The 15,829-nt window shown below is 34.1% G+C and overlaps 1 protein-coding gene across 1 annotated transcript; it reads right to left on the bottom strand.

Moving 5' to 3' along the window:
• Window positions 1-2,813: 2,813 nt before the first annotated feature.
• On the bottom strand, window positions 2,814-8,016 carry LOC108989647 (mitogen-activated protein kinase 3-like). Its single transcript, XM_018963328.2, has 6 exons — window positions 7,608-8,016; window positions 7,368-7,497; window positions 5,819-5,956; window positions 5,367-5,699; window positions 4,584-4,767; window positions 2,814-3,297 (listed from the first exon to the last, which is right to left on the bottom strand). The coding sequence occupies exons 1-6, from the start codon at window positions 7,778-7,780 to the stop codon at window positions 3,128-3,130; spliced, it is 1,128 nt and encodes a 375-aa protein (XP_018818873.1). The 5' UTR covers window positions 7,781-8,016; the 3' UTR covers window positions 2,814-3,127.
• Between the last annotated feature and the right edge of the window lie 7,813 nt (window positions 8,017-15,829).

The raw sequence follows: 15,829 nt of genomic DNA, 5'->3' as shown, positions 1-15,829 counted from the left end.
AGCTCAAGAATGTTGTAGCTCACCCTCTTATTTTGAAGCTGCCAAATTTCTCCCAAGAGTTTACAATTAAATGTGATGCCTCAAGGGTTGGATTGGGGGCTGTGTTGATGCAGAACAGCCAACCTATAGCCTTTTTTAGTAAGGCTCTTAAGGGTAAAAACTTTACTCTTATCAACTTATGAGAAAGACTTTTTGGCACTTGTGAGTGCAGTGGGGAAGTGGAAACCATACTTGTTGGGTCAGCCCTTTAAAATCAAAACTGACCAGTAAGCTTTGAAGCATTTGTTGGAACAGAAAATGGCTATAGAAGCACAATATAAATGGATTTCGAAACTCATGGGTTATGACTTTAAAGTTGAGTACAAGATAGGGAGAGATAATAAAGTGGCTGATACACTTTCTAGAAAGATGGAAGAGGATTCAACTACCTTGGCCCTGATTTCATTTCCTATTACTGTGTGGATAAATGATCTTAAGCAGAGTTATTTGGGATCTTTCGAGATTACTTGATTGATGCATGCAAAAAGGTGAGCAGGTTCCTAAAGATTTTTTCTCTACAACAGGGGCTTCTCTTAGGAAAGGGAAACTAGTTATAGTTCATGGTTCCTTATTTCAGAGAAGAGTATTGCAGCGCATCCACTATAGTCCAAAAGCAGTTCACCTTGGTTATCATAAGACTCTACAAAAGGCTAAGTTTGATTTTTATTGGCCTGATATGAGGAAGGATATCAGGAGAGTGGTGAAAGAATGTTAGATTTGTCAAGTGATTAATTCTGAAAATGTGCTGCTAGAAGGTTTACTCCAACCCTTGGCTATTCCTCCAAGTCCTTGGCTTGATATTGCCATGGACTTCATTGAGGGGCTTCATGGTTCTAATGGTATGATTGTTATTTTAACTGTGGTGGACAAGTTGACCAAGTTTGGTCATTTCTTTTCTATGTCTCGCCCATATACAACATCTAAAGTGGCAAAAGTATTTTTTTCTAGGGTTTTCAAGCTTCATGGTCTGCCTAGGACCATTGTCTCAGATCATGATGCGATTTTTACAAGCTTGTTTTGACAAGAGCTCTTTAAAATGCAAGGTATCATCTTGGCTATGAGCTCAACTTACCATCCTCAATCTGATGGTCAAGCTGAGGCATTAAATAAAACTGTTGAAGCTTATCTGAGAGCATATACTGGATCTAAACCAAGAAGATGGAATACTTGGTTGCCAATGGCTGAGTGACATTATAATACAATTGTGCATTCCTCCACAGGAGTTTCTCCATTTCAACCCTTATATGGGATGCCATTACCAAGATTACTCTCTTATGTGGCAGGTACTACTGCTAATGCTATAGTAGATCAACACCTGAAGACTAGAGAACATATTTTGCTTTTTTGAAAGAAAACTTGAAAAAGGCTCAAGACAGAATGAAAGTGTATGCTAATAGGAAGAGATCAGAAAGAACTTTTGAGCAAGGGGATTGGGTTTTTCTTAAACTCCAGCCTTATAGGCAGAAATCAGTGGCCATGAGGCACAACATGAACTTGCCGCTCGACACAATGGTCTTTTTCAAGTCATTCAAAAGATTGGCTCAATTGCTTATAAGTTGAATTTACCACCCACATTGAAAATTCATCCAGTTTTCCATGTGTCATGTCTTAAGAAGAAATTAAGGGGACCAGATTTCCCCTTTGCCTACTCTTCCTCCAGTTGATGATAGAGGTACTATTCAACCCGAGCCTGAAAGGATTCATGAGAGAAGAATGAAGAAAGTAGGTAATCATGCTGCTACTGAGGTATTGGTTAAGTGGGTAGGAACTTAAATGGAGGATAACTTGTGGGAGTTATTGTACAAACTGAGGTCTTTGTACCCTCCTTTGGTGGGCACTGTTTTATAGTTGTCCCGGGTGCTTGGGGGGCAAGGCCTTGAAGAGGTGGAGATTGTCCCGAGTGCTTGGGGCAAGATCTTGAAGAGAAGATGAGTGGTTGTGGCTGTGATGAGGTGAAGGGTGATGTGTTGCTATGGGAAGAATTGTAGCAGAAGGGTGATGAGAAGCAAATTGAAGAATAACAACTTTAAGGGCAGGTTTGGAGAGTGGGATGAGATACAAAATTCTCATCTCATCTCATCTCATCATTATACCTTTTTCAAATCTCTATACAAAATATAATAAACAATTCAACTTTTTCAAATTCCAATTTAACTTTTTCAAATCCCAACACAATAATAATACTAAAACATAATATTTTAAACACTAAAACAAAATACAAAATTTTCATCTCACCTCCCAAACCTGCCCTAACTGTTGTTGAATTAGTGAAATGGGGAGTCTTTGGAAGTATACGACTTGTAGCAAGTTGTCCTTTAATTGATAAACTGCATTTTTTTAAGTAGAATTGTATGTCATTTAATGTGTTTGAGTCCTGAGTGAAGTTTAGTTAAACGAGGTGTTTTGATTGTTAGGAGTTATAAGGTGCGTTTTATGTTTTAGCCTCTGCATTTTGAGATTTCCTTTCATGCTCGGCGAGTAAAAAAGCAGTTGCATGGCCTGTGTAGAACTTCCATCTTTGATCATTTGAGCTTTGAGTTTTGGAAGTTTGGGAGTTCCTCAAAAATTCCCTGTCAAGGTATATTAATGGAATCTTGCGATTGATCATTTCTATGTTCGTGTTCTACGCATTCTTTCTTATCTGCTCTTGCTATTCTTGGGGTTTTGTGTTCATTCCAAGCAGTGTTCTTGCTATCAAGAATGTTACAAAAATCTTATCATTTATAGAATTCTACAAAAGATTTGGACTGTAGGAACTCATGATTCTTCAAACAGGAAAAGAACAAAACAATAGTCAATTTTTATTAACTCATTGGTTATGAGTTACACTGGATCCTATATACAAAATAAAGATTTAGCACATCAAAGAAAGTGGGATACAAGTTCTAGAAAGAAAAGAGAAAAAAAAAAATGAAAAAACACCTTGCTAGTGGACTGGCCTCAAAAATAAATTTAGAGGCTGAACTCAGCTGATGGACAGTCATTTGTGTAATATCAGCAGACACACCAAAGTAATGTTACAGTTGAAATAGAATAAACGCAGGTGTACATTGTACAATCTGTGACCAAGAACAAAGACATTTTTTGACTATGCGTGTTCTGGGTTGAAAGCTAAGGCCTCCTGGTAAATCATATCCTTCATTTGCTCCTCTTCCAAGGGTTTTTGCTCAAAGTCGAAGGAAAATGGCTCTGAGCAGACTGGTTCGTCAGCTACGTCATGCAATCTTTCGAAGTAAGGATGGGCCAATGCTTCCTCAACTGTCCAGAGGCAACATATTACTATCAGACAAAATTGAATCCAAGGAAAATTTGACATTAAACCCAACATATAACTTTGAGGCATGTCTTCTGCACTTCAATTTAATTCCATATGACAACAGAAGGACCAAAGACAGCCAAAGACCCCTCTGCCTATAGAGGATCACTTGATGTAGTGGCACCTTACAACATTAATTGTGTTAAGCACTAAATTCTCCCAGATCTAAAGATGAAAGCATGACATTAAATGCATAATTCTGAAAATTTGAAACATATGCAAGCATGTTTGGGTTTGTCTGTGCATGTGGATAAACCTTGCTGAGTAAAATATTGAAGAAAGAGATCCCTTTAAACGGGTACCATAACTGGGGACAAAAAATGAAGGTTCCATAAACTGACTATCACTATAGGTGGAGACAGTACCCTAGATATCAAGGTGCTGCTTATACACTACACTATACAAGCAACTCATAAGCTCCATTCTACAAAATGTATAGTAAAACCAATTACGATGTATAAAATAGCAATAGCTACAGCTTGCGAATCTTTACCAGAAAAAAATTGTTACTTCCATTATAATAAGCCTTTAACTTGTCGCTAAAATTCTTAATTACTAGTGATCGGTTCTAAAAGAATTAATGTGGCATCCACTTCTAATTTGATTATTCAAAACTAAACAACAGATAACTGTTCGAAGCTGTACTTATTCTTTTTGATCCCAAGTTCAACTGCTTCTCATTGATCCCATGAGGAAACATATTCTTTTCCATGGCTACACTTTTTTTTCTTTGCTTTGACATCACCAACACATGATAGTAGGGAAACATATTCTTTTAAATTTTAATTGCTCCATTTTTATTTCTTGCTTTTACATCACTGACAAATGAATTTATCATGCCATTCTGTACTTATAGTGCCCTTGACAATTCCAAGGAGATGACATTCTATTCGGGGATGACACATTACTCTATGCTTCTCAAGCTATGATCCATAGGTTGTAAACAATAATCAAATTGAAAACAAACATTTTGATGTTAATCCCAAAGCTATTAAGGATCTAAAGCGTTTTAATGAACTGCATAAGACCTTTACATGCCTTAGAACGCCTAACTTGGTCTGGCAGTAAGTTTCAAGTAACTAGTGAACCTCAATATGGTGATTGCCTTCTCTTTGGAGATGATTGACGAAACTTATTCACACAAACAATGATACACTAACTAACAATTAATAAATTTCAGCAAGCCAGGAAAGCATGAAAAATGACTAACATGGGATAAGAAAATTACCAGTAATTCTTTTAGCAGGATCAAATGTTAACATTTTCTCCATTAGATCAATGGCTAATGGATTAACATGTGGGAAAACAATGGCTAACGGCTGTCGAGGATGTCGGGGCAGTTGGCGAATATATCTCTTTGTATCCTCATTCCGAACAAACCAAAAATCAGACTCGGTTGGTGTCCCAAGGAGCTGAAGAAATCAGAGCATGCATAAGCACATATATCCAGCAGAAATCACTCACAAAAAAATTGATTTATAATTCATTCCAATATGGCATTAAAGAAAAATAAATTAAAAGTAAGAAGTTCTATTATAATTACTCAGAAACTTTTGAATCAATCACTAAACACAGTAATATACCATAGCATATGAAAAATAAAGGTCCAACTCATGGAAGCAAAGTAATATACCTTAACATATCACAAACAAATGCCAAGTCATGGAAGCAAAGAAGCCAAGCAAACCAAAGGGAATGTAGTTCGCCTATATGTTCATAATAGTTCCAAAAAAACCAGATATGTGTAAATTGAAGCATGATCAGCTTCAGAATTGCAAGGATGGGAGATTTCACATAATGTTCATGTACTCAGATATTTAAGTGCAATTTGCCTTATTGAAAAACTAAAACCAGAAAAGGAAGTTTGTAATAATAAGCATATTAAGTTAGATTATTTCTTTTCTAGAGTTCGAACCCTAAACAAATACTTAAGATCAAAACAAAATACTGAAGTTAAAAATAGTTTGCTTAACAATGTAACTTGTCCTGATATGCCTTTTTTTTTCCTTACCTCTATCAACAAGCGCATCTGATGCGCTTGATCTCGGCCTGGAAACAAAGGTTTTCTATTCATAAGCTCCAGAAAGATGCAACCTACAGACCACACATCAATGGCAGCAGTGTAATCAGAATAGTTCAACAGTAACTCAGGCGCCCTGTACCATCTGGTGACAACATATTCAGTCATAAACTCATTCTCTGCAGTTGGACGGGCAAGACCAAAATCACATATCTTAAGGTCACAATTTGCATTCAGTAAGAGGTTGCTGGGTTTCAAGTCTCTATGAATAACATTCGCAGAATGTATAAACTTCAGTCCTCGAAGAAGTTGATACAAGAAGTACTGCAAAGAACCATCATGAAATTAATGTCAGTTTCAAAAATAGAAAGAAAAGTATAATCTAGACTGCTGAGTTGCTATTCCGCTATACAATTGTGAGACTCAAAAGCAAAGTATGGTACCTGACAATGCTCCTCTGATAAGCTTTGATTGGAGCGAATTATTTGGTGAAGATCAGTATCCATGAGTTCCATGGCAATGTAAACATCGGTGAATTCTCTCCGTAAAGGAGGAGGAACAACATCTCTTATGCCTATGATCTGTATTACATGCAGAAGATTCTACTTTACCAAATCCGATGATAATATAAGACAGTCGTATATCGAATCTATTAAAGTCTAAAACCTATAACTTGGGCTGAAGATAAATGTTTCATAAATATCAGATGAAGTATAAACTTCAACTTTCTTGTGGTATAATTAAAGTTTATAAATGTGAAATGCTATTTATTCCATTTATTAGAGCAAACGCTCACAAAACAGACCAGAATATACTTCTATCTCTCAAAAGTGTTACTCTAATTCTAATGATTAAATGTATGGCTAATAAAAAAATTAATAGTTATCATATAATGTAATTTAAAAAAAAAATCACCCTAAAATAGTAAAATTCTTTTATTCAAATAAAAAGAAAGTTCCTCCCCTCTCATCCCCCATTACATAGTATAAGCAAAAGGATCCAAAAGTAGAAAAGACTCATCAAAACAAGGCTATGCAAAGTTGATGAGATCTAAATTCTAATGTCGGGTGAGTCACCAGGCCCAGGTTGAAAACCACTACCATTGGAAGAGTTTATCAACTCGAGCCATTCAGGCTATCGTCCACAACTTGTTTTAGTTTCTTTAATTAAGAAGCACTGCTCTACAATCATAAAGAATGACACAATTGTCTGTAACTGATTTTAGTTTGATAAAACTAGTAACTTGCTAAATCCTTATGCATCATTGAATATTTACGTGCCCTCTACAGTCAACCAGTGGCCCATTAATCAATACAGAACAACGGCAGAGCTACCGGGTGAAATGCCCCTCCTCCCCTGTAGATACCCATATATTTTGATTTCTATTATATTAGACCAACTTCTAAGAATGAAATTTTTGTGAATTGTGAGTCCATTTTGAAAATATAATAACAAAATAGCATTGTAATGAGTAGAAATAGGTTTCAGAAATTAGTATATTGTATTTCGTATTAAATCTTATTATATTCTACATCTTATTCAAGGATGACTGTTTGAAACCAAAAGAGACAGAAAAAAGACAACTAGGAATTAGAAAATGAGGAGGATGATTATCTTTACACTACTAACTCGCGAGATTGAAACTGAAAAAACGACAGAAAATGGTAATCTTTTTCTTCTTTACACTGCTATTTTAGTCACTTGTAAGTTCATCTTTTAGACAATATTAACGTCAATCTCTTCATTATGTCTAAAGTGAACTCAGATTATATATAGTCTCACACATTAATTCACGCTTATTCGTCCGTACAAGACTAATACAGTATTTGTAGTCTAGACAAACTGTATGCAAAATCATACCCCTCCAGAAGTTGATTAGCTTTTCAAAATTGATTCAGACCGAGATATACGGATCTTTTAGTTTCTCTAGAATCAAGTAAAAACTAGAATAAAACTAATCAAGAAGAAACATTTTTCACTTGTTTCCCTTACATTTTCATGATCGAAATGCCGAAGCAGCTTAATCTCCCTGAGCGTGCGCTTCGCGTCCATGTGGTTATCGAAAGCGTTCGCTATTTTCTTCATCGCGACCATCTCGTTCGTCTCCGAATTCAACATTGAGCTGCGAAAGACAAAATCAACCACGGAAATAACTTCAAAATACAATCCAGCCAAAACAAACCAGACTAAAACGACAAGAACAAAAAGAAGAAGAAAAATCCGATCAATTACCATACGATTCCGTACGCGCCACGGCCAATCGGCAAGATAGGGGGGCGGTACTTGGTGGTGATCTCGAAGAGGTTCCCGAAAATGTTGTACTGAATAAACTGACCTCCGTGCGTCGGAACAGACGGAAATTCCCCGGCATGACCGGCGGCGGTGATATGCGTGACGTCAGCCATCTCCAAACTCTCTCTCTCTCTCTCTCTGTGTTTATACCTCTCTATGCGAAACTTTATGGCTCTGAAGGCTGAGTAGAAAAAGTGTGAGGAAGAATAATTCAAAGTACAGAGAGCGAGCGAGAGTATTTAAAAGGACAATCTGAGACTTAAGAGGCTTTCGTCTATGCCCGAGTTCGGAGCGGATGCGAGGAAGGAGATCGGAAACGCGCGAGAGGGAAAGGGAAGAAAAAAATAATAAGAAGAAACGGCAACGCAACGCGTTTGGACAGGCATCGAGGGCTGAGATTCCAGCCGCCTCTAATCGACGGTTGATATTAGTTAAATCTGTTCAACGGCCATCCTTCTTTAAAGTTTAAACGACCATGCTAACAGTCAAAAAACGACGAATAATTTTAAATAATTAAAAACTGGGCCGAAAGGGCTTTTGTCATGTGTTAAGGATTACGAGCCGTCGGATTTAGTTGACTCCATTTACTGATTGAAATATTGTCAATTGAGTAGTGCTTCGTAGCGGTCATTATAGTTGTGCACATAATGTATACACTACGTAGTTATTTTTGATCTTTTGATTTTTTTTTTTCAATCTCTTTCCCTTTCCTCACTTTTTCTCTCTCTCTCCCCTCATCCGATTCTCCTTCAGCCCGATTCCAGTCCAGCCCGAGGCCGCCCAGCCTCACCATTACTACCGACAACTCCCCCTCAAGTTGACAACCAAGCCAGCTACTACCGATCTCCCTTCACACAGCTCTCTCTCTCCCCTGTGGTAACCCAACCGAAATGGGTTTCACCCATTTCTCTCCACTTGTGCCACCGTACGCGGCCACCGCACCTCCACCACCTTACACCGGCTACTACCTCTCGCAGACCCAGCCACCTCCGAGCCGTCCCCTCTCCCTCTCTATCGCACACGCAAACTACCCATAAAATTCCACAGACGGCCCTATCGCCATCGTGCGTCGGTTCTAGCCCTACCGAGCACCTCCCTGAGCACCTCTGAGCCAACCTCTCTCCCTCTCTGTCGCACACGCAAGCCCTCCAGCTCTGTCTCGGTCTCTTTGTCTCACTCTCCACCTCTTCCTCTCTCTCAAAATGTGTGGTTTGGATGATGTTATGTAGGGTGTACAAAATAGCTGCTCTCAAATAGTGGCTGCTTTCCAGATTAATTCTTGTCAATTATGTTGTAAATTATGTATCCTTCCGTGCTATAAAAAAAGTTTTTAAAATTTTAAGTGCAGTTATTTTTATGTATTTTTGTGCACTCTATTGATATAATTGATTATATTATTTTTTAGTATAAAATAAATATTAAATTTCATTATATTAATAGAGGGCATGAAAAATACGTTAAAGTTTTGTATGTAACAGAAGTTAAAAAAAAATTATGTATCCTTGTGATTTGGTTTAGACACAAATTTGGATTAGCAGAGCTCAATTATTGGACAAACATGCGTCGACTTGCACATGTATTGTTTATACCTTAAAATTTTGTAGGGAATCTTATAAATGCAAATACAGAAAGACCCACTTCATATGATTTTATTTTTTATTTTTATAAGTTACTTCATAAGATTTTCTTTTACTTTAAAATCCAAAGTCACATTTAGAAGACTATTCATCTAAGAAACATAGGCAGAAAATTTTGAAGATTTATGTTGGGTTGACGAAAAGGTCAGTCAAAAAGAGGTAAAGGTCGTCGTTGTCAAATCCATTGGTCCACCTCTTTGCATTCAAAAATACTTTTTCTTCGTCAGATGCACTAAAGTTGAAAAAAAAAAAAATAATAATAATAATAAATAAATACTCCTCCTTATAAAAAGAAACTATCTATATTACTGTTTATTATTATTATTTATAAACAGTAATTATGAACAGTAATAAATAGTAGATTTTTTTTTTTTCCTTTCGCATGTTTGTTTTGTTTTTCTATTTCTTTTTGGGTTCGTCCGCGTGAATGTCAATGTGCAACGTAATACCACAATCATGCGTGGGAAATGAGAGAGAGGAAGGAAGGAAAAGTAGAAAAAAATATTAGTTTTTAAATTTTAAATTACAAACATTTATCTTTAATCTTCAGATTTAATCTAACGGTAGAAGTTTAAATATTGATTTAAACTAACATAAAATAGATAATTAAAATATAAATATTCTATCATACACTTAAAATTAACTTCAATTTATAAAATACTAGTTTTTCATCATTAAATAAAAGATAAAATTTTACTGAACATTTTTAAGAGAATAATATTATATCATATACTAAAAATCAACTTTAATTTATAAAATACTAATTTTTCATCATTAAATAAATGATGAAATTTTACTGTACATTTTTAAGAGAAAAAAACTATCTAATTAATTTGAATTTTTAATATAATTTAAATTTCATAATAAATTATGAACATAAATAAATAATAATTTTATTATTATACATTAGACTATTTTAATATTCGAAATTATACTTTATTTTTTTCTTAATTTGGCAAATGTGACAAACGTGCTTTGCACGTTTACCACTGCTAGTATATATATATATATATATATATATACATACAGCTTTCCCCACGTGCGGTTTCCATTACTGTGTAGCTAGTCATATGAAGCTTCGTTAAGGCACAAATTCATCCAAAATATTATGGGTAACATTTCTTAATTTGGTTTCAAAGACTTGATGGCTTTTAATTCTGCTTTATTGGCCAAACAGGTTTGGAGGATTCTTAATCATCCCACATCCTTAGCAGCAAAAATTCTCAAGGTTGCTTACTTCCCAAATAGCTCTATTTTGTAGGCCAAAGTTGGATTCAGATCTTCTTATACAAGGAAAAGTATCAGTTCAGCAATCCATATTGTTAAAAAGGGCATGATTTGGAGAATTGCCAATAGAGAAGATGTTAAAATATGGCAAGATTGGTGGATTCCAACTAACAGTTCTGGCAAAGTGGTGTCTCCTGTGAAAACTTTGTATTCAAATGCCAATGTAGCAAACCTCATTGATCTTAATACTTGATGGTGGAAAATGCAGTTGCTTAAAGATATTTTTTGGATAGAAGATAGGCAACAGATTATCAAGATACCTATAGCACAAACCACTCATTCAAGGGATAATATAGTACACGACGAGTAATGGATGCTTTACTGTCAAAAGTGCTTATCAATTGTGTAAGCAATGGCAAGATCAGGAGAAAGGGGAAACTGTTTTATGGAAGTACATATGGCAAATGGAAACTACAAATGCTGTAAAAGTGTTCATCTGGCGGGCTTGTCATAATGCTTTACCAACAAAGCAAAATGTATATAAGAGGAAGATTGTAGAGGAACCCTTTTGTCCAATCTGTCAGCAAACAGAAGAAACTCCAGGGCATGCGTTGTGGGCTTGTTCATCTGCACAGGATGCATGGATGGTTGGAAATAAGAAAATGCAGAAAGCTGCAATCACTCATGATGACTTTGGAGATATCTTTATGTATATGCTACAAAGAATAGGTAAAGATGAAATCTGTGTGTTTGCAGAAATGGCTAGAATGCTGTGGACAAAAAGAAATAAGATGCTGTTTGAAGACTATTTTGTAGCCCCTTCCATTGTGATGCAGAAAGCAAAACAGGCATGTACTGAGTTTCAAAAAATGCAACACAAACAATGCACCACGAGAAGTCATGGAAATTTGGATTAGATACACGATGATCTTTGGCAGCCTCCTGAGTTAGATTGAATCAAGATAAATTGAGATATTGCAACAAGGGAAAGAGACCAAAGAATTGGAGTTGGGATTGCTGTTAGAGATTCTGAATGAGATTTATTGGTTTCATGTATGCAACCACTAAGTTTCTGCACACAAGCTACTATGGAAGAGGTAAGAGGTTTGATATCAGCTGTGAAGCTTTGCAAAGATCTCGGCTTACAGAAATTTGTCTTTGAAGGAGATTCACTTCAGGTTGTTAATGCAGTAAGGCATCATCAACAACATAATGGTTTGCTCCAATACTTTGTGAAAGATGTTCACTCCATCATGGCAGATACAAGATGGGAGATTAGACATGTAAGAAGGAGGGCCAACCAAGTAGCTCATCAGCTAGCTCATCAAGCACTCCATCAAAGCTCTGAGGTTATAGATATTGAGTTTGTCAACCCTTGTATTCGTACGTTATTGATGGCTGATAAAAGTAGATATGGTTTTTGTCCTGGTTTAGTAGATGTAGATCACTCTTTTGTAAATGGTGAAGGTTTTGTAGTGCCTCATCATGTCATGAACAATGTAATAGCTGAATGCCACTTATGGCTTTTGAATGAGGTTTGAGGTTTTTTTTTTTCCCAAAAAAAAATTTGACATCAACAAAGCCCCTACCTTGAAATAAACACCCAAACCAACTTGTTCAAGAGAAAATTATATACTCAAAATGTTTGAGAAGTTGCTTTTGGAAATGTCACTTTAAGCAAAATCAAAATGCTTCTAGAATTATAAACAAATCTCGGACGCAAACTTTCTTTTTATTTAGGCAAATCTCAATAATGTCATTTAGAGCACAATATAGTTATAAAACAAGTAATAGTCACAAAGACATTTCATAAAAATATATCCACAAACTAATAAGAATTCATGTAATACGTTTGATTTATTTTATAATAAAAGTAACTTTATAATTTATGAAATTCATTTATGACTGTTATAAAAAGGGAGATATTAGACTTTCCATTCCAGTTTTTCTTCTTGAGACGAATTGCATCAATGATGATGAGATTGATTCGCCAATGTTGCGCAAGATAGTCCAAAATTGAAGTGATGTATACGGTACTTTGGAGTCATCTTCTAGTGTAACCTTTCTATTTTTTTTTTATGGGCTTATGCAGATTGCCACGCAGTAAGGTATTGATCCTCCGAATGCTACATTAATATCGAATCTATTGATATTTGTTTTTGGAGGAGGTTCCCAGTTCAAGGATTCTTTTGTGTTCTGTTGATTCCAAATGCAACTTAAAATGAAACAAGTTGGTGATATGTTGGGGAGGACAAATTCAAAATTTGAAACCATATTAGGAAAAATATTATTTTTTATTTTAAATTTTATCATCTCTAATTATAACTGTTTATGTGATGCATTAAGAAACGTCACATCAATAGGTATATAATTTAGAATGATAAGATCAAAAATGAATAGTAGTATTGCTGGATAGATAATTATGCAAATTCAAATTCTATTCAAACAAAAACAGGTCAAGTTCATCTTGTAGGGTAGAGTTCATCTTATAACACATTGAATACGACATGATGTTGAAGTCTTTCATATCAGCTATTATTAAAAAAACAATAGTTTAGTTTTCTTTATATCTATAATGAGTATCCCATCAAGTAGTATATTAATAAGAGTAATATTAGATACAAGTTTCAAATAGATAAATTACATACAAATTATTTATAAAAAAGCAAGTTCTGCTAATAAAGAATAGATTTTTTTTTATATTTTTATTAGGTGGTGTCCACTCTTTTACAATAGTTTATATGAGATTTGTCTATTTGAATCTTGTACAAATTATTTCTCTATTAATAAACCAGCTTATAAACATCAAGTGAGAATCAAGTGCATCACAAAAACCCTAATCAGAATTGAGAGAGGGCAAATGCATTCTCATCAAAGTCGATAACTATTGGGAAAAAATTGGGCATAAATCTCGAATCTTCCCAATTTTAAAGCCACTCCCCATCCTCCTAGACTTCTAGAAGTATGCTAGTTCTGTATATTGGGTTGTTTATATATGGTCAGTTAAAATTTAAGACAGGGTGGAACTCCTTAAGTTTGGCACATCACTCGGAATATACTCCGAATTCAATGGCCTCCCACTCAATTCCTACCTAACAATAATATTATCTATTTCTATTCTTTAATAAAATTGCTTATCGTCCATGAATAGTCATCTATGTTAGATGACTACGTAAGTTTTATCTTTGAACTTTATGAAAGGTTAGGCTCTATAGCCTATATGACATGGAAAATTAATTTTTCTCAACTGTATTTTCCGTCATTTGGTTGTTTGATATATATAAACTATCCCTAGCGTTCTTCAAATTTTGGTCAAGGTCATATATAAATTATAAATTATATAATATAATTAGGTTGTGTTTAAGGAGGAAATGTTGGTGTATACGTATTTAAAAAATAATAGTTACAGTCGTAAATATGTAAGTGTTGTATAATCACTTTTAAAAAAATAAATAAATACGATATCTATATAAAAAGAAATTAATTTTTTAATAATAAATTTTACTTTTTTTTAAAATGATTATAAAATATTTACATACTCTACAACTATATATAATATTATTCATTTATTTTGCTTTGCCCGATGTTATCATCAATCTTGGTTTCACTCGGCATCTTGGTCTAAATTGTCCCTCGTATTTTTAAGATTTTTTCTTGTATGGTAATTTCGGCTGGTTTGAGAAGAGGATATTGGTATCCATGAAGCCACGTGTATGAAGATGGTAGCAGATTTGAAATTGCGTGATTATCTCTGCCAGATATGAAAAAATATGTTGTTTTGTCTAATATATCCCTAATTGTGCAGCAGGAAATCTGCCTTTTGAGGCCCTTTTGTTTGTCTGTGTTTGAGGATCTCATGCTTCTTTACGACGCATTTAGAGTATTGGTATTGGGTTAATTAAATATTTTTTTATCTTTAAATTTAATAAATATTATCTATATTTGTTTCACATTAAATTAATTAAATTATTTTCATCCAAACTATAAGTTACAGTAAATTCATTCTTCTTTTCAAATATGAAAAGAACTATAGTAAGTTTAAAAGTATTTTTTAAGATTATTATATTATAGATATGATATTTTTATTCATATAAGATTTTACTATCTATATATATATGAGATTATTATATTATAGATTGTTAGATTGTGAAAATAAAAATAAATATGATTTGTTGGAGATTATTAAAGATTATGAAAATAAAATAAAAATTAATAAATAATATAAATAATAATATTTTATTATTATAAAGAGTGTGATGACTAATCCAATATAGACTTCAAGTTTTGAATAATTAGCTAAAGATAAAAAAGTTACATATTAATCAAAATTTGAGGAATGGGATAGCCAATCCAATACTAATACTCTTACACTGATTTTTACTTTTTTTTTTTTTTTTTTTTAAATCATCTCTTCCAATGTTCTTTTTCTCACTCTTCTCTTACTTTCCCATTGTAAGCATTATTTTGGTATTTAAATTTGAAAATACTATTATTATAATTACAATATAATATTATTTGTAAGAAAATAGCAATAAGCTTCATCTTATTTTGTACAATATTTCATAAAAATAAAACAATAGTCGTTTGACTAAAAGTTTGATTATTTAATGATTTAAATCATATTACCATCATACTTTCATCTTATTACGTAAAATGTTACAATCTCATCATCCATTAATTATCTTTTTTTTAAAAAAAAAATTTACAAGTTGATGGATAATGCCACCTCATCATAGTGGAATGAGGGTATGTAGTATATGTCACTATATAGAATTTCCTTTTTACAAAATGCAATTATTGTTTTTAAATTCCAAGTTAAGCATTAATTCATTATTGATCTTTAATTTATCATATATACTATTTTATTTTTAATGGTAATGCATTTCATATTGATCTATTTATACTGCATTTATTTTAGTTTTTCATTTATAAGAAAGTTATTGTTATTATTTTGGACATATCTAATTGATCTTATAACAAAGAGAAAACCTTTCTACCGGTCGGTCTGATCTCCCTCAAATAACAGTCATCCAATGAATATTTGCCACGTAAAGGTCCCACTTCTTAATTCATATGTATGCGTAACAGTTGATAACACATTGAAAAAAACAAAATTTCCCTCAGCCCTCCCTCTCTACACCCCCCCTTCCCCTTGAAGCCCCTACCCTCTCCCTCTTCCTCTCCGGTTGACCCTCACCCTCTCCCAGTGCAAGCTCATCTCCACCATCCTCAAGTTCTCTCTCTCTCTCTCTCTAAACTATAAGCTTCTTGGCAAATAAGTTTGTCAACAGTTTGGAA

This window comes from Juglans regia, chromosome 14 (genome assembly GCF_001411555.2).
Source record: "Juglans regia cultivar Chandler chromosome 14, Walnut 2.0, whole genome shotgun sequence".
Lineage (NCBI taxonomy): Eukaryota > Viridiplantae > Streptophyta > Magnoliopsida > Fagales > Juglandaceae > Juglans > Juglans regia.
This window is presented reverse-complemented; position numbering and strand designations above follow the sequence as displayed.

Bases quoted from the DNA above. Each gene is read 5' to 3' on its own strand.
- LOC108989647 (XM_018963328.2), bottom strand. From the start codon at position 7,780: ATGGCTGACGTCACGCATATCACCGCCGCCGGTCATGCCGGGGAATTT. The intron at 7,498-7,607 runs GTAATTGATCGG...TGTCTTTCGCAG, and splicing joins GGCGCGTACGGAATCGTATG to CTCAATGTTGAATTCGGAGA. The intron at 3,298-4,583 runs GTAATTTTCTTA...GCCTCTGGACAG, and splicing joins TCCTGCTAAAAGAATTACTG to TTGAGGAAGCATTGGCCCAT.